The sequence below is a fragment of the Rhinolophus sinicus genome, chromosome X (genome assembly GCF_036562045.2).
Source record: "Rhinolophus sinicus isolate RSC01 chromosome X, ASM3656204v1, whole genome shotgun sequence".
Classification (NCBI taxonomy): domain Eukaryota; kingdom Metazoa; phylum Chordata; class Mammalia; order Chiroptera; family Rhinolophidae; genus Rhinolophus; species Rhinolophus sinicus.
This window is the reverse complement of record NC_133768.1, coordinates 95,887,343-95,907,483: the sequence shown is the minus strand read 5'-3', so window position 1 is coordinate 95,907,483 and position 20,141 is coordinate 95,887,343. Positions and strand designations below refer to the sequence as shown.

Here is a 20,141-nt window from a genome sequence, read left to right as displayed (position 1 = left end):
TTTCTAAGACTTGCTCTCAAACTCTTGCCACCACTCTAATGCTTAGGAGGAGAAGAAAAGTCAATTTTCTAGCAGCTTCTCTGCCCTAAATTATTACCAGCAGTGTTCAAAATCAGCAATATGCATTAAACGAACCTTTTAAAGAAAGGAATTTCTTCTAAATGTGGGAGTTGTGATACTAACAACTTGTGCTGTTAGGAAAGCCCCTCTCTGGGTCTCAGTTTCTTCATCTACGCAGTGAGTGAGCTGGACAAGTTGATCTCTTAAGGGTGCTTCCGTTTGGAATGGTCTATATTTAAATTTGTTGATTTCCTTCCACTACACCCTTGCTGCCTCCACCAGCACAGAAATGGGAAGAAAGGATCGCCCATTTTACGCTTGTTTGATTCTATTCCTCTTCTGCAAGTGCTCTCTTTGCTTCAGATGTCCTGTTTTAATTAGGTTCCTTTTGTCTTTATGGCTTTTGCACAGGTTTCCCCACACACACACCCTTTTTTCTCCCCTTCCCCAACCTATCTGCCTAACAGAAGCACGCCCCTCCTTTCACTTCACAAATAGTGTGTTCTTGGTATTATAGCAGTCATTTGTGTGCTAAACAGATACTAAATTGGATTGGGAAAGAAGACTCCACATGTAATGCTGAAAAGTGACACTTCTCACATCATGTACATGTCCAGTTATGAAAACTTCAGATTTGGGAAGTAGGAACTTCCTTCTATTGATTTTTCCTCCTCCGCTGACCAGTATTCATTGCCAGAACAATTTCAAAGCTTTATAAAGTTACAATGTTCTGGAGAGAGGACAATTAATCTAATTAAAGATGAGTGTTACTAAGCAGATAACCCATTATTAAAATCCCCCATGGCCAACGGTGTCCCCATTCCTGACACTCTGGGCAGTCAGTCTATGGATGTGGAGAATTGTAGCTATGATCGCTCATCCTCATGCAAAGCCTGTCATGAGCCATGTATACCAGGGGCACAGAGGGAGGGAGTAGAAAAGAAATACTGAATTAATTAATTAATACAAAGCTATGGAGACACCTCTGAGTCCCTCTGGGCTTGAAGCTCAGAGCATGCATGTTACATGAAATTCCCCGGAGGCAGATCACATATGTCGCATTGCTAAAGTGTCAAAGGCATGGGGACATTAAGCACAATTTTCTCCAGCATTCATTTTCCTATTGTCCTTAGAGATTTCAAATCGCCTTTGGTCTTTGTCTAGTGGTGTGGTGGTGGATTTTTTATTTCTCTAACTTCAACACCTTATCTCCTAAGAATGCAAATATTTCACTGAATAGTGATGCTGTGGACCTCTGTTTGGTAGACGAAACTCCACACACAGGGCTCTCCCCAAAGGGCTTTTAAAGGGCAATAGCAGGAATCTGCTGAGTAGGTAAAAAAGGATGTTACTGGAGGCACCATTGTGAGCCTTGTAGGCAATACAAGTAGCTTGTAAATTGTCTTATACAATGGAGAGGAGTGGTGAGGAAATGTCAAATATTTAGTCAACACGGATTATGTGGGGACAGAGCCCCAGAGAGTAGTTTACAGGCTCGGCCTCACGTGAAGGGGTGCTGGCTCGGGTGGTGAATGGCCGTCGGCTGTGGCTGATTGGCCGTAGGCTGTGGCCGGTTAGCCAATTGGCCGCTGGTATAACTGCTGCAGCTACGGAGGAGAGCCGAGGACTGCCCAGGAGCCGAGCAGAGCCGAAGAGAGCGGAAGAGGAGAGCCGAGAGAGAGGAACAGAGTCGAGAGAGTGGAGGAGAGTCGTCGGTCGGTCGGTTGGCGGAAAGGCGGATGGCAGGTCACGCGTCCGGTGGGCCCAGCCTCCAGTGAGACCATAGTGGTATGACTCCCCTACCTATGGCTCCGTGGGTGTTCCTTTTCGGCCTCACCATATCCTGCGTTCTTGTGTGGGGAGCGGGAGCAGAGACCCCGCAGGCCGCCCCGCCTGAAAGATGGCACGGCAAGAAGGCCTCCGCGCACGACAAATGGCGCAGCGAGCAGGGTCTCCCGCACGACAGATTATTTCTAAGGAAGTGACAGTAGCACAGTGGTTAAGACCAGAGGAAGCTGGAGAGGGACTCACAAAGTTCAAACTCCAGCTTTGCTACTGACTAGTTGTGTGACCTTGGGCAAGTGACTTCACTTCTCTATGCCTCTGTTTCCTCATCTACCAAAAAAAGGGCTGAAAATAATAGTATCTACCTCCTAGAGTTGTTAGGGGGATTAGTGCGGTAATATGCATGTTTTCTTTTTCCTCAGTGCTTAGAACAGTATGTGGCACAGAGAAAGCACTCAATGCTGAAAGCTATTATTCTCATAAGTACCCCGAGGCTCTAGGTGGTACAAAAGGGAACTAACCAAGCCTCGGCCTTCAAAGAGCTCACAGACTGTATAGGCTGGCACATGGAATGTACATAAAAGGAGCGTGAACAACTCAGGACAGTCCCAGGATACATTTAGTTGCAAAGGCAGCAGGTCAGGATGCATCCGAGTGGTTCAGGGAGACCCTCGATTCCCATCAGGCGAGAACTTTAGGCATCTACAGAGCAGGTGAGCAAGAACTTGAATAAGGTTTTTGCCTCTGTTTTGTGAGAGGGTACTCATAATAATGTGTATTCATATTCACATCCTCACTGATACATTGTCCTTTTAAAACAGGCAGGTTGGAGTTACTTCATTGAAGAGTAGAAAACATAGGCTGTGTTTAATCTAACAAAGTAGAGTTTGTGACCTGATGATAACCATCTGAGGTTCGAAGGAATTCCAGGGCAACATTGTGTATATTGGCCCAAATACGAGTATGCATTCTATCATAAGAAATCCCCTTTAGCCTGTGGCACTAGTGATGGCCAACGTAAATCTTTTTAACAAGAAGGATTTCCCAAAGGCCCTGAAATATGCATTCAAGTTAGCCCTGCTTTTAATTTTTCTTTTCTTGTGTTTTCTCTTTTGCCTTTAAAAAATTAACTACTATATAAAAATTTCACTTATTAAAAGATAAATTATTATAAAAATAACAAAATGTAAAAGATATGGAAGGACATAACAGAAGAAAGTAAAACTCCCCCAACATCTCCCCTTACTCATCGGAAGTAATTGATACTACCATTTCTTAAAAATTGTCTGTGTATGCTTGAACACAGAGTATCTGAGAGTAATGCATATGCAGAGCCATTTTTGCCCCAAATGGAATCACACCATACTTTCTTAACCAGTACTTATATCTGTTACAGTGTATCTTAGATTTGGTTCCATATCAACACATACAGATCTAGTTGGTTCTTTTAATCTCTGCATAGTCTTCCATTATAACACTCATGGCTTTCAAGATTCTGTTCTATATTTTGTCTGGCTAAGGAGAAAAGCATAGAAAGGTGAGAAACAGAAAACAGACTGAGGATTGGAAGAGAGGTATTGAGACACCTAAAGGGATAGTGCAAGAACACAGAGTTTTAAAATAGTGCCACTAAATTTTAGCAGCTATAGGTATTAGTTGGATCAGTACTTCTGGTTACTGCTTTGTGGAGTAAATAAAATAAAGGCAAGGTTTAGGTCTAAGCCACATGCCAGCTCTTACCAACACTTCTGTAACTAGAAACCATGCTTAATTTACTAGAGTCCTTTGAGGACTTAAATAGCACATGGATAGAGCGGAACAGTGGATGCTATTTCGACTTTCAGAAAGTTTGGCAAGCTTTTAAACCCAAAGCTGTTTTTAAAAAATTGAATCACCATGGGATTGGGGAGCAGTGTTTAGTCCTGGCTCCTTATCCATGGTTTGGAGATAAGAAACACAAAAATAGAACTAAAGGGGCACTTTTCTGAATGGCAGAAAATAATATAGTAGGGCTGCAAGCGATCGGCTGTGGGACTAATTTGATTTTTTTTTTTTTTATAAAGGTCATTTTGTCTTTTTGGTTTTTATTTTATTTATTTTTATTGGGGAAGGGGAACAGGACTTTATTGGGGAACAGTGTGCACTTCCAGGACTTTTCTCCAAGTCAAGTTGTTGTCCTTTCAGTCTTAGTTGTGGAGTGTTCTGTTCAGCTTCAAGTTGTTGTTCTTTCAGTCTTAGTTGTGGAGGGCGCAGCTCAGCTCCAGGTCCAGTTGCCGTCGCTAGTTGCAGGGGGCACAGCCCACCATCCCTTGCGGGAGTCCAACCGGCAACCTTGTGGTTGAGAGGACACGCTCCAACCAACTGAGCCATCCAGGAGCTCAGCGGCAGCTCAGCTCAAGGTGCTGTGTTCAATTTTAGTTGCAGGGGGCGCTGCCCACCATCCCTTGCGGGACTCGAGGAATTGAACTGGCAACCTTGTAGTTGAGAGCCCACTGGCCCATGTGGGAATCGAACCGACAGCCTTCGGAGTTAGGAGCACGGAGCTCCAACCGCCTGAGCCACCGGGCCGGCCCAGGGGACTAATTTGATTTGATATGTATAAATGATTTGGAAGAGGGAGTATAGTGCAAAATCACTAAGTTGGCAGATGTCTTTGCACTATTCCAATGAGGATAATAAACTTAAAGAAGTTTGTTTTGTAGGAGTGGGCATAAAAGTCGCCAGCAAGCTTCGATATGAACAAATCCAAGGAAATGTCTCTAAGGACACATTCCTGAAGTTTATTTCAGAAGATTTATAATGAGCCTTACCTCTTTTTCTGTGAATAAGGTCTCTGCTTAAGGCAGCAGTAGGTGTAAAGAAAGAGAAGATGGAGTTGGTGGTGTCATCAGAGGGAGATGATATTTAAACAGACAGCATTATACGAACATAAAAGAAGGGGTTTACTAGCCTCTTCCTAGCTGATTCCCACTGTATATATATATATATATATATATATATATATATATATATATATATATATATATATATATATATATACACACACAATATTTATATATAAATAAAAAATGTTGTTTTATATTTCTTCAGTACAACCTCCCAAGTCAATTGATATTTGATGGCTGATGATTTTGTGTATTCACTAACTTTTAAAGTTAAAAAGCTGAATGTGTTAGGCTACTGTTTTAGAAGAAATGCAATCAGATGTTCTTTTCAACTTGACTGAAAAATATTTTCCTTTTCAGAGGATGACTTTTAATTATAAAAGTTAGAACTAGGTTTCCTGACCCCCTCTGCTACCATGCAGGTTTTTCAGAGCATGTCTTTAATATTGGCAGATACATTATATCTTAAAAGAGAACATCTAACAGAATCAGATCAATATCTTCTGAAGTTGGGAAATTTTCAGTAATAAAGAGATAATGAGGTCTGCCCTATCCACCTCATAATGTGTTTGAGAAGCTGAAATTAGTTGAGTGATATGAAACTGCTTTATAAAGTGCTATGCAAACATACAGTAGTATTAATTATTCATTGCATGCCATAATTTGGGATTAGAAATGTAAATTGATTAAATTCTAGGAACTATCTTTTACAGATATTCATGCAAATATGCAAAGATTGGTATACAAGGATGTTCTTTGCAGCATTGTTTATATTAGCAAAATGTTAGAAATAATTGTTCATCAGTAAGGGATTAGGTAAATAATGATAGAGCCATACAGAGGAATGAAGGAATGAGTACAAGGCAGTTCTCTATGTTCTGACGTGGAAATATGTCCAAGATATTTGTTAAGTGACAAAAAGCTGCAAATCAATATGACTAGTATGATTCCAATTTTGGTTAACATTACATGTTAGTATATGACTGTGAAAACTAGAAGAGTATATATCAAACTGTTAACCATGGTTCTCTCTTGGAAGGATAGGATGATGGTGTAGCTTTTATGTTATACTTTATTTCTGTATTGTTTGAATTGTTTACAATGAGCATTATTGTTTTTGTAATTAAAAATGTGAATTTGCCCTTAACTGGACTACCCTATTGTAACTAGGGGGAAAAAGTGTATAAAGTGAGGGCAAATTTATGCTTCAAATGGCTTGAGAAAGTCTCCTGAAAAGAAACCCAGCTCCAGAGCCTGCAGGAAATTGTGGGAGGAGGAAGTGGAAGAGAAAGAAAAGGTAAAGAACACGCAAGATGAATAGTGAATGAACAGAAAGTACACTCAGAGTCAAGGTCTTCCTGTGTGCTTCTATGGCCAATACCCAGGACCTCCCTTAGCACAGATCTTCCCACTCTGTGTTGCCATTGGTCCTTATTCTTCTGGACTATGCACTAGACTGAGAGCACAATAAAGGAAGAGACTTTGTCTGTCTTGTTCATTGTTGTATCCCCAACACCTAGAAAAAACACCGATGTTGAATGAATGTCTGTTGAGTGTTGAATAAGTGTTCTCCATCGTAAAGAGACTATCCAGAATGGTTTACTTTTGCACCATGGGGTCATCCCATGGTTTAAAAGGCTGAAGAGAGCTTGTGGTCACCTTAACCACTGGTGCCAAATACAGTCAGCTTTCACTTTGCTTGAAACTCTCTTGTGACAACCCTTTTCTTTACCTTCACCTTTCCAGATACAGCCAAAAGGCAGCGAGGAACGGAATGAAAAATCAGTTCAACCTCCATGAGCTGAAAATGAAGGGTCCTGAGCCGGTGGTCAGTCAAATTATTGACAAACTGAAGCACATTAACCAGGTATGCAGTGGTATATACAACAAAAACGGAAGTGGCAAAAACATGAGGGATGCATGGTATCCATTGTCCAAACCATATTCTTGGGCTTTTGGAAAGGCTGCCATTATTCATTTTCTTCAAAGATTCTCTCTGCTAAAAAGGACTTTTGACCCTCATTTTTCACCCCACTTCTAAATTATAAATGTAATATTGTAATATTAGAGAAAGCTTGGAAAATAGAGGGAAATGTATTTTTCACAATTCTATTACTGCATCCCAACTGTTTTCATTTTCACATGTTCTTTTCTAATATTAAAAAAAGTCACACTCACACAGACTTTTTACATAATTGGAAGTATGCAGTTCTTAAAATTAACACTATATTGGAAATACTTTTTCATGTTGCCGCAAATCTTCATATTAATCATTCTTTTGCGGCCACATAAGATTCCTGAAAGAACACATCATAATTAATCAGTTGGTTTTGCTAGACATTCAGATTGCTTCAAAGTTTTTACTGTCATAAATAACGCTACCTCTTCATACACAATGCTTTCTCCTGATCTTAGACCATTTTCTGAAAATATTGGAGTTATTGAGTTAAAGGATATGAGCATTTTTATGCATGTTTCTAAATTGCTTTCCACTGGGGATGTATCAGCTTTCACTGCCACCAGCAAGATACGAGAGGACCACCTTCACTGAGCCCTTGCCAACTTCTGACTCACTGCGATGCATAGAGACACCCACAGATTCCCTTGACCTGTACACAGAGTTTTTCTTCTCATAAGGAGTTTAGAGCTAAGACACAAATAGAAGTAAGTTTTACCATCTGCTTGTGATTGCTTTGTGGCCACAATAAAAAAAAAAATGCCACCGTATACCACAGTGACAGTGTTCTTGCCCCATGATGCATGGGTGGGAGGGCCCTGCCTTCTATTTGTAGCCTAGGAAGAACTTAATGAAACTAAAATCCTTATGCAAAGACAGAGGTTTTTGTGTGAAGACATTGACATGGTTTTGCTTTTTAATATGAAGTTGAGCAGTGAAATTTTTGTGGTTCTTAGAAAATGTTTGGAAAGGCTTTCTGAATAGTGGTATATTTCACTGCAAATGGTGTTGTGAAAGTATTTACAACACGCTTGGGTGTGACTCCTCCAGTGCCTAATAAAGTGCTCTACACTCAGTGAGCACTTAATAAATAGTTGTTACTGCTGCCGAGCACATGGTAATGGCAGTATTTGCATAACCGATCCTTCTTTCTGTGAACTCACAACCTCATTAAGTTCTATAAAGCCTGGTAAGATATGGTATGGTTATTCCAAAACGTATCTCTGAAGGATTTGGAGCACAATGTAAATTACTTATGGCTGAACTGAGGGCATGGTAAGCTTCACCTGGAGACAATGGCAGTATTTGTCCTTTGAATTATTTCCAAGTTACCTCAAACTGGTTGTGTATGGGTGGCTCCACCCAACTGATTGGACCCCAGCACTGGTGAGGCCAGAATCTCAGGGTCCATCACTGTGCCCCTAATCCTAAGTGAAGAATCCTGTCAAAAGAGCTCTTTGGTGAACACACCTTAAGGAATATCCACTATTTGTTCAGCCAGGTGTCACGGAATTTGAGGGCTCAATAGAAGTCTAATCCTGTGTTTTCACAGCTTCCTTGGAGGGGAAGCACAAGCATAGAAAGTGCTTTAAGTAAAGATAAAAGGCAGCCTATGAAGAAGAGCCAAAAGAGTGATGCTGCTCATCGGGTTGGGGGTGCTTAGGGCTAAGGTGGGCTAGGCTAGTGTGAGAAGGACTCCAGAGAGGTGCAAGAGTTAACATCTGCCATAAACAATGAGTAGGTAAAGACAAGGGGGGGAGTGGCAATTCTAAGAAAGAGTAGACAAAGACCTGTGGATGGACCCTCACCCTGCAAAACAGGAAAGCTGAATCAGACATGGGCTTCTATATGATCCAATGGTCACTAAAAATATTTATAGCAAGCCCTCAGAGCAAAGACTTTAGGTGTTTGATATTAATATTGTGGGAGACCATGTGGTATAGTGGAAAGAATATGAGATTTGGATCCAGATGGATCTGAATTCAGTTGTGGATCTTACTAGGTGCCAATCACTCAATTTCTGTGAGCTTTAGTTTTTTTTCATCAGTTGTATATAGAGATATCAAAACCTCCTTTACAAGGTTATTATAAGGATTGGAAATTAAATATATAATATGTATTTTATATATAAATGCATATTTTACATATACACGAGTACATATAAATACATGTGCATGACAGATAATAAATGGCAGTTAAGATGATTACATTCAGGATTTTCTCTATAAGCAGGACTTGAGTTTGAAGGGGCGCAATATTCTAATACTTTTTACCAGTTTAATTCTGCTCCCCCAGTTTTGTATAGTTGCAGATCCCGTGGATATGTCTCTGTGTTTTCTATATTCTTCTTTCCCTTTCCTCTAACTTCTAGCCACAAAACCTGAAACCACTTTATAGGTAGGGAGGTGTATGCTGAGAGATTCGGAAGGTCACAATTGACAGTTCCTTTCTCCCACCTCTGTCCATGAATGTGTGTCTACTTCTCATTGATAGACCAGTTTTACCTGTTTGAACTGTTAAAATTGGTTGGGTTCAAACACCCATATTGATTTTTTTTTCTCATCTGCGTTGCTTTCCATGGCCAAAACACATTTTCTTCAGACCTTTAATAAAATTCATATTTTGACCATGATTCAATCTGAAGGTGAGACACGTTAGGGAAATCATAAAGAAAAATGTTACAATGATGATGGTGATGATAATGATAATGTGTTTGTATTTGTGCAGCATTTAACCATATTTCAAAGTGATTTCATGTCCTAAAAGTCTAACTGCTAACTACTTATGTTGGAAAAAATATCCAACCTGGAATTGTATAAGATATAGTACTTTCACAGAATCATTCTTTTCAAGAGCTCATTATTACCCATGGACATTATTTCATCTTCACTGCCCCCGGGAGGTAAGTGATAAATAATGTTTGTCCTTTTTTATAGCTAGGGAAACTGAGGCAAAAAGTCATTAAGGGCTGTGTGGGCATGCTGCCAAAACATTCAGTGAGTTCAGTTGAAAATTTGATCAATCATCCAGATGTTGTTTCCTGTACTCTGCCAAACATCTGGATTCACTGAATACCTGACTAAATTGACCTCAACTTCTAGTGATGGGTAGGTAGAATCAAGTTAACTTGCACAGGTTCACATGTAAGTGAGTGGGGAATCCAGGAGTGTAATGTTATTTTTCTAAACCCCTTGCTTGGTGCTGTATCTATTAAACTACAGTAGGATGTTCCAACATGCTCATCTATAAATACAGAGATATTTCTCTTTACCTTCGCATGTGTGTCCATCCAGATGGACTATAGTTAGGCCATTTATGAGCACATCTCAAAATAACTCTCCGCTCTCTTCCATGGAAACTCTCAGCTGCCTCCTTTCAGCTTATAGTTGCTGTTGAATGCACTGGAAATAATATACTCACTAAGGAATAAAGTAACAGTATTTCCATATTGACAGTCCCATGGTATAACCTTGAGGGGATGGATTCAGGGTCAGGCCCAGGCCTTTTTCCTGGGAAGGCCTGCAGGTGTGGAATGTCCTCCCCTCCTCCTTCCAAGCCAGAGTTCATGTGCAACATTCCCACAATTGGAAATGAGGACCTTTTTATTTCCTTTTCAGTTTCTAATTTGTGTGAGGATTTATTGTCTTGTGTTAGGAGAGGAATTAAACTCTTTAAAGTCCTCGATGTCAGTCCCAGAATTTGCAGGACCATACTGCTTTTTTTAATTAAAAAAAGGGGGGGGGTTAGTGTTTTGTTCCAAGGCTCCTGCATGGAGAGAAGACCCCACAAATACCAAGAATGATAACAAAACATTCTTACCCATATGATACTGTGGGCCATTTGTCTTCTCACCCTGTTGTGTTGGTAACATTTTCTCTCTCTTTAAGAGTTAGCTGTGTAGTTAGTGCTAATTTAGCAGCCCCTAAACTGCTGTAGAAGTTATTGTTCCCAAGCAAAATCTAGATGATTATTGTTTGTCCCCAGTTTCAATTCCGTTTCAAGTAAAGTTCCAGAAATTTTCTTCCTGCCTGTTGTAAGCAGTTGAAGCCAGAGCAGTCAATACCTGCCCATTTGGTGTCAGAGTTTTTCATTCAAAGTTGGATAAAGTCTCATCTGTTTGGGATGGTCAAAATGTCCTGCTAAATGGTAGGGGAGTGGACGAGATAGCCTCTTAAGATTCTTTCCAGTCCTGTGATTCCATGATTTGTGGCTCAAGGTCAGGCTTTAACCCAGCACCCTCTTGTGAACAAGTCTTGTGACTTTATTCTCTGCTCTGCCACTCTTTTTAAAATATCCTGTTCCCAGGTCACCGCTTTCTACTTTGTAACCTCTCATCTTTTCAGAGATTGTTCCCTTTCCACCAATCTTCCAGCCTGGGCAGATGAAATTCTTCTGCCTTGTTTTCATTAGGCTATGAAAACATTAAACTATAAAAACACTTTTGTATTTATCACCCCTAAGTTTCCGTCCTGCGTGGCCAGATAGGTGACCTGTCCACAGATCCTGTTAGCCATGTGACTCCATATGAATGATAATAATTCTGCCATACATTTGCATAGCACAATTCAGTTTGTAAAGCTATTTCATGTACCTTAGAAAAACTGACCTTCACAATGGCTCTGATAAGCAGGTATTATTACCTACATTTACCCAATGAAGAAACCATGGGCACTAGAAGGCTACATGACCTATATAGAGTAAGAGGTAGAACTAGACCTAGACTCCAGGGCTACTGATTTCAGTCTCTGCGCTCTTTCCTTCTACTTCTATAAAGACATGGCATACCTTGCTATGGTTGGAAGATCCATATATAAAAGATGTACAGAAGTACAAATAGCAGAAACTCCTCAATTTGTCTAATGATTTCCAAGTCCCTAATATAGTAATTTCTATGGTCTGAATCTCTAAAGTCAGCAAAGAAAGAACAAGCATGTTCTTTACCAAATCTCAATTGGGAAGATTCTTAGAAAACTACCGCCCTGTGTGGTGTGGAAACTAAGGTACTTTGTGTTATGGATTTGAGTTATAGACAGCAGACAAACTTTCTATTAGCTATCTCTCATTCATAAAACGATATTAAATGGTCAAAGAAAAATTTAAAATACAGAGAAGACAGTGGAATGTCTCCACTTCCATCCCTCTCCGTGAATACCTGAAAAGTATTTTTAAGATTCCTGACAGGCTACTTTGGTATCATGAAAAGACACTTACTTTAGAAATAGAAAGTTAAAATTTTAATAAGTTTATTAGTAAAGTTGTTAAGTGACAGAGAAGTGCCCAAGAAATTCCTTAGCATGTGATTAAAAAGAAAATATTTAAACGAATCTCAGGCATGATAGAAAACACTCCAAATGACTTTTTTCATAGTCTTCTCACAATAAAACCAGTAAGAGTCGTAAAACATTGGCCTAGTGCAATGGTTGCTAGAAAAGCCAACACTGATGTAAAATTTCTAAATGAAAGGATAACTATTTTGAGAGTTAAATTTAAATACAGGACCTTTCCAAATGGAATTATATCTCCGTGTCTGTCACACTTCTTCATGTACAACTAGCATGGCAGAACTCTAGTAGTTGCTATTTCCATATGGAGCCAGAATGTGTGTGTGTGTGTGTGTGTGTGTGTGTGTGTGAAAGACAGAGTATCTGCAATGGCATGTTAACAAGAGCCAATGAATGACTTCTGAGTTACAGAAGGACAATGCAAGTTGGTCTTTAAATACCAGACTTAGACTCTGTGGAGCTAAACATTATTTCATGAAGTAAAAGGGAATTAGCTGATGCATTCCAAAACACATTTATCATTAAAAAATCTTATGTCATTTTGCTTAATAGCCTTAAAAATAATTACAATGTCTGATGGCTTTGGGGAGCATGTGTTTTTAATATCTTAATTACTATGTACAGTTTAATAACACTGTACCAAGAAGAATTCCCTAGCATTTCATATTAAACTTCTTGAAAATGAACTATTTGCTGCTATATTTAGAATATACAGGATTAAAGATACTTAAATTGGGTCATATATTTTAGTGCTTGCATATTAATAAATTTCTCATAAATGGAAGATGAGCCAGGAGTGGTGAGCCAAAATGTTGTTGGTAGCAATGTTGTGGGAATCTCGATTTGACAATGAAGAGAAATACATTATCTTCTTTCATTGCTGTACTATATTCTTTCATAAGTTTTTTGTTTCAGTTAGAAGTATTGGAAGTGTTAGCTGTGGAAAGACAAGTTCTACATATAAAAACAGAATTCTGTCAAACTATAAAGGCTACCAGGTTTCCAAGGTTAAAAATATATTTCCAAAGTATCTATGAAATCCATAGGGTCTCATATTCTATTTATATGTACCTGCTGGTCCAATGCAACACAACATTTTCTTAATAAACAGTTACAACTGGTTCCTCTCTACCCCCATAAACCTTTACTATAAGCACTATATCGGTATATGTATTTTCAAATACTATTAGAGAACTTCAGAAATAACTTTGACCTAGACATATTTATAAATATGTATATGTATCTTGTCTCTGGACTGTCAGATCCTTAAGTCTGGGATCATGCACATAATTCTCTGTTACCTATAGCACCTAACATAATATTATATACAGAGTAGACATTCAATATATACTACAATATTTTATTTTTTTATTTTTTTCAAGGAATGCAGGTAGCCTTTATTTTTTTTTTAACTTTGAGCAAGATAGTTTTAATAGAATTCAATATCATCATTATGAATAAAAATTACCTTAGGATAGTTTTATTTTTTTATTTTATTAGTTTCAGGTATACAAAACAATGTAATAGTTAAACATTTATCATTTATATGCCTCACACAGTGATAACCCCCCCTTCCCCGATCTACTGCCCCTCTGATATCGCATGCAATATTTCATTGATCAATTCATTCAAAGAACTCAACCTTTGTGGCCCTCAATTTATTTCTGAATTTAAATTGATTCAGTAAAGTGTAGCTCATTAATTGAGCTATTATTTGAGGCACTTTTCACATTCAGTATTAACCAGTTTCTTTGCTAAAAGGCAGGGTTACATAAGTACAGAATTACATTAATAGTTAGCAGTTGCCTTTAGGTTGTAGGGTCCAGCTCTCTGATTTTACAGATGAGGAAATTAAAGCCAAGAGAGGGAAATGACTTGTCCAAAGTCATATTGCCAGTAAGTGACAAAACTGGGACTGGGAAAAGAACAGATCAATATTCTGTAGTGTCATTACTGTGCTTCCAAAGACTTGTATAATACAAAACACGCTTGCAAACATGCAACCACCTTTTCTTATACAGTACTCCCAATCATAAGAGAAGCCCATACTTAAGCAGTTTGTTTTAGGAACAAAAAGCAGTACAGCCTGAGGCATGATCTTGTTAATTATTTACCTCTTATTATGGATATTAACTAGTGCTTGGTCATAACAAGCACACCTCAGTGCCCACCGCCTCATTAAACCCATTGAGGAGTTGTTGCGCACGGGTCAGGGGAGTTGGTCTCTGCTGGGATCACTGAACCAAAAGCAGGCAGAGTCAGCAGGGCCTGCTGCTCGTGGCCTTATACCCACTTACAGTCTGACGTGGGCTCCTATCCACATTCAGGAACAGTCATCCTTTCACTCTCATGTTCTGGATCTCACCTCCTCCACCATCCTGGGCAACCTATAATAATTATGTAGTGCCTTCTCCCTCCTTCCAGAATGGCGAAATTAACAGCATATTAGTCAGTGGCCTGATGTGTCAGTTAGATTAGTTGTTTAGGCAATGTGCTCAAATTGTGTTCCATAGGGAATAGAGATGTGGGAGAGGTGCTGCGGGCTTGTTCTGAGTCCCCTGTTCCTATTTTAACCAAAGCAGCTACATTTTGAAAATCTGCTTTACATGTTGGCCTTCCAAGTAAGATTACACTTAAACAAAACGTTCCTACTGCTAAAAGAATGAAAATCTCAGTGTTCTCTTAAAACTAACATTAAAGGTTTAATCCAACATGAACCAGTTTTTCATTTGAGCATTCATTCAATGAATGTACTAAATAGCTACAATACACAAGGCAGTCACAGAATGCCTTCCAGTTGCCATCAGCCACCTCTTAAAATGAACTGTTGGTTAAAATGGAGACCAAATGGGAGAGGGTACATGGCTTGGGGGAGACATTCCTATTCGAAGTGATGTTCCACAGTGATGTTGGAGGGCTTATATTCTGTACTAGTGAACCGAAAGTGTCTTCTGTGAAGCTGAAAATCGAAACAGCTAAGTTTTCCTTGCCTAAGTTATTAGGATTCTGACAAAGTCCAATGGGAATAAAGTACTGAGCTCTTTTGTCTCCAACTAGCCTGTCTATACAGAACAGACAGTTTTGCCCCTGGATGGCAGTCCCATGTTAATTGGCTCAATCAGATTAGTCCTGTATGCCCATGATTATTTGAGACCTAACCTTCAGCTGCAAACTTATTTGACACATGACCAGGGATGTTTCCATATTACGTGTGGGCTCAGTGTTAATACTTAGTGAAGGTAAAATAATAATAATAATAATAATAATAATAATAATAATAATAGGGTCAATTCTGTACCCCTAACTGTGTGCTTTTCTTAGATAGCAGCCATAGTGATTTTGTATAGCAACTGTTAAGTGGAATATTTCCAGCAGAGTTCTAATTAATGTCCAAAGTGGAAATTACATTATTATTCTGCACTGAATTTTATATCTGCACTGAATTTTATTGGATAATTTTCTAATAGCATTAAAGTATGATCTTATTTGTTTAATTAGTTGATTCAGATATTATTTTCTTCACAGTCCATATTTTGCTAGGTCGTCACTTTTCAGAGTAATATCTATTTTGTATTATGGGCAAGCAGTTGACAAGACCAAAGAAGCTAAGAGACTTACCATTATGGTATGTCATAAAAAATGAGGCCCGAATTCAGATCAGTTATATCCCAGATCACTGAAGAATCTTCTGGTTATTATCAAGTTATCCTATCAGGAAATTTTGAGTCATCACAACAAATAGAAGAAGAGCCAAAAGACTGGAGACATGCACAATTTTTTACCCTCACCTTTAATAAGGGGTGGAAATTGGATTGTGGAAACCACAAGTCAGGGATCCTGGTATCACATCTTAGCAAAATTCTTGGAACGCATGAGCTTTCAGAAGCTACCATGATGATTACTAGGAGCCACTGTGGGCTCATTCAGTGTGTGTGTGTGTGTGTGTGTGTGTGTGAGAGAGAGAGAGAGAGAGAGAGAGAGAGAGAGAGAGAGAGAATCTTATTGGATCAGAGGAATGACACAGACATGGTTTATCTAGATTTCAGCAAGGTGTTTGACAGAGGTTCCTATGATAATTTTTCAACAAGTGGCAAGAAATATGGGCTAAATAATCATATGATTCAGTAAAGTGTAGCTCATTAATCATCATACCAGAAGAGTATTTTCTTAACATATCAATGTGAGCCTGGAGAGAGGCTTTTGGTTGTTTGCTTTGTACTTGACCCTTACTGCCTGAAGTTTTTACCAGTGACTAAACTGAAGACAGAGAAGGCATACTTCTAATATTTAGTGATGGCACGAAGCTAGATGGGGTTAGCTAATACATAGATAACACAATCAAGATCTAAAAATGTCACAGTAGGCTGGAATGGCAGAGAAAGCTAGCAAAGTGAAATGTTACAGGGATAAATGTAAAGTATTACACATAGATTCACAAACATGACTGTATAAACATAATGTGGGAACCCAATTTAGTAGACACGTTTGTTTTTAGTTATGATGGAAATAGCACTGAGGGCAATAAAAGCTTCACTGACTCACAAGAATGTATCTCTCAAATGTGGCCATCACTTAGCAGCTCTTTTGATGTTGTAGCCATTATTGGAGCATGGGGAGGGGAGGAGAGGTGGGTATATATGTATATGTGAGTTGGGAAGGGCGAAGGAAGGGCATTGGAGAGGGTGGCTAGAGAAATATTATCCATCCTGTTTAAAGGTTCAGTAGATTATTTAGGGATTGTAATGTTCATTGATTCACAGGAGTTTTTGTTATACCACTACTACCTTCTTTTGTTGTAAAGTCTTATTGGTGTATCATTTCGAGTCATAGTGAGAAATTTGAGAGCCACAGCACATGTAATCTAGTTTAGGGGAAAGCCTCTAGAACCAAACATAGCTCTATGTTTAAATCCCAGATGTCACTTTGTAGTTGCCTGGCTTCGGGCCAAATTTTTTAACCTGCCTGTACTGAAGTTTCTTAATCTGTGAAATGGGTATACTACAATCTATCTTGAAGGTTTAGTACAAGTGTTACAGATAATACATATAGTAGACACTCAATAAATTATATCTACTTTTTTTCTTCATATGATGATATAATGAAGAGTTAGCATAAGGGAAAGTCAGGAGTGACCTTTTAAGTGGTTTGATTCTCTGTGCCTCAGTTTATCAATTTCTGGAATGGAGGGACTACAACTTTTCCAGTTTGAGTTGTTGTTTAAATGATTTAAAAATTCTAAATATAATAATCTAAATCCTAAAGATTCTTGGGAAAATATATCTAGCCAACATTCGACAGATTTTTGAACTATTTAAAGTTTAGCTTGGCTCAAAGTAACTGAATAGAAAATGAAGACGATAAATTAAAAAAAAATTATAGATATGTGAAGGAGTGTGGGTTTAAATCAAGTTCTTTAGATTTTCCCAAGTTTGAACTCTGTCTCAAAGTGGAGGATCTATAAATAGGCAGGCTGCCCTTAGAGTACAGCTCAGAGATCTTACCACATGATCCAGAAGTCCCATTTTAATCTTCAGCCCTACCAGGACCTTTCATGGAAGGATGGTATCAAATGAAGAGACTTCAGAGCTATAAAGTTCAGGGCAAGTTAATCTGCATTCCTTTTGCATTTTGCTCTCTGGTTGAAGATGGTGAGAGGTTCCTATATTTAAAACCGGGCTGACATGATATCCTTATTGGCAGATGTCTCACAGGAGGTATTTAGAATGATTTTGAGAGGCATATAATATGTTCGTGAGTGTGTGTGTATTTCACATGCCGACAGAGCAGAAAGAATTCACAGTGCTTGGGGCTACAAACTTTCTTGAGACACCATCACTCTCAGCTGTTGGGGTGATATCACAGATGCTGGGAACACTACCTAGGCCCAAATTCCCAGCGCTCTATTTTGCATTGCAGAGCCTAAGGCAGAGAAAACCCATTCTGTGGGCTCTACCATCAAAGAACTATGGAATTTGTTAGCCACAGGCTGGGACCAGCGACCAGTTGTTGTCCAGCAAAAGGAAAGTTGCCCCCTGCTGTGTGAGGCTTTGTTCCTGCCTGGGATACCATGGAAAATGGGGAAGGAATCCAGACTCACTAATGAGCTAATACAAAAGATTTAGCCAAGCTAAAGGTAGTTTGATAGAGCTGCGTATGGATTCTTGAAGGTATTTGAGAGTCGAAAGATCTCTGGACCAGACCCCAGTAGCACTGTTGCCTTTGTTCCCCAGACCCAAGTATAACATAAGGGTATCCCAGTGGGGAGCAATTTTCTTATTGCTGATTTCTTTTTTAGGGAATGCCATTCCCTGAGCTATTGTGTGGCAGATTGGTTGATCAATAACTGCAATCTGATAACCCATGGTACAAATTATTGTTAAAGCTACAGGTTTCACTATAAGATGCTGAGATGGAGCTCAACTCTGAGCTTCTGCATGGTTGAATGGCTTTTGTTCTTGTGTGTTTTTCTTAGAAGTCACTTAAACCGTGACTATGTCTATGACTCCTTTTCAACATGAAACTCATCAGGCGAAAAACAATAAAGTAAAATTTATAAATATATGTATACATCCTCACCATTTATTTAGAAGTTATTTATTGAAGTCCATGTTGTGTGTAGTGCTGAGTTTGGTGGCCTCTGTTGATAAAGACATAGAGGACTCCCCATACATAGTTACCATCTATACATATATCATTACCATGTGAATTCATTTGTTCAGTGTTGAGCAGCTCTTTGTGCCAAGCACTGGACAAGGATACAGAGATAAGCACGATCCTTGCTTTCAAGGAGGGTGATGAAAACATACCTACATAACTATAACCTAAGACATAGTGTGTTATAAGAGAAGTATAAACCAAGTACTATGCTAGCCCAGAGAAGGGAGGGATTAATTCCTACCAAGGGAATTAGATAAGATTCAAAAATAGGTAGCCTTCAAGCCAGGCTTTGAAAAATGAGAAGAATTTTGACAGATAGAGGTTGGAAGGAGCAAAGGAATGTGGCATGAACAGTGGCACAAAGACATGAAAGTACATCGACAGTTTTGTGTGGCTGGAGAGCTGAGGGCACAGACCAGAGTGGAAGAAGACAGGGGCAGTGAAAGACGAGACTGAAACTGTGATACAAAATTTGGGAGGGCCATGAATAGTATAACAAAGAATCTAAATTTTACTCTGTTAGCAGTGGAGAGCCAATGAAGGGATTGGAGCAAGAGAGTGACATGGTCAGATCAGTGTTTTATGATGTTAACTCTGCCAGGAGTGTGAAGGGTGGTTTGAAGATCAGAAATTGGAGGCAAGGAATCCAGTTATGTAAACTTGACTGGGTTTACAAAGCAAAGAAATGAAGCTTGCTATTAAAATTCATTAACCTTCCTTTCAACTGCCTCATGGAATGGTTTAGGGGATGAGAACTATTCTGTTCTAAAGTTAGGCCAATCATCTTTGGCTATTAGCCAGGACACAGGAGGGGCTGTAGCATGCAGTGGTTTGGATCTCAAGAGATGAGGTAGTATGGTGTGACCTTCTCACAGTGGACCAGTACCTTATCCAGGTCCCACAGTAGAAAATTAAAAGAAAATTCTAGTACCTCCAGAGATTTGTCCCTCATTCAACCTGATGTAGAAGTTCTCACGGTGAAGTGTTTAGATTCCCTGATGAATGTGTTAACTATTACTTTTTAATCAATTTGTTACACACTTTTTTAAAGACAGTATTCCAATTAAAAGTGGCTCCTTGGCAGTTGAATGTTGAGTGCCATCCGTTCACTACAGTCTCAGAAATTACCAAGATGGTGAGAAAGATTGAGAGAGATTAGAGTGTTTTTCTTCAGCTGCCACTGTGGGTGCTTAGATGTGCTGGAGAGTCTACTGTGCTTAGTGACAGCCCCACAAAGAGGGATGGGGGACCCGAGGGAAGCAGTGGCTGTTCGCATTCTTCAACCTTCTTAAAACACATTTTCCCATTTGTTATCAACTCCTGTGTTTTTCTAATTATAGCAGCTACTTAGAGTTTGTGCTGTTTCCCTAGAACGGTCTACAAGAACTTTTATACATTTTATATATAGGACCCTGCTGGTTAATTTTACTCAAGCATGTGCTGACAATGAGCTAACTTGACCTTTCACCAAGACTGGTTGGTGGGCACTCGACAAGGCTTTTTTTCTCCACCTTA

General features: G+C 39.1%; 1 protein-coding gene across 1 annotated transcript in view; it reads left to right on the top strand.

The window, feature by feature from the left end:
• Positions 1 to 20,141, top strand: part of GPC3 (glypican 3) — a 472,819-nt gene that overhangs the window by 347,840 nt on the left and 104,838 nt on the right. The window contains exon 6 of the mRNA XM_019717458.2: positions 6,477 to 6,597. Coding sequence (XP_019573017.1) covers positions 6,477 to 6,597 — 121 coding nt within the window. The remainder of the gene's footprint in view (positions 1 to 6,476; positions 6,598 to 20,141) is intronic.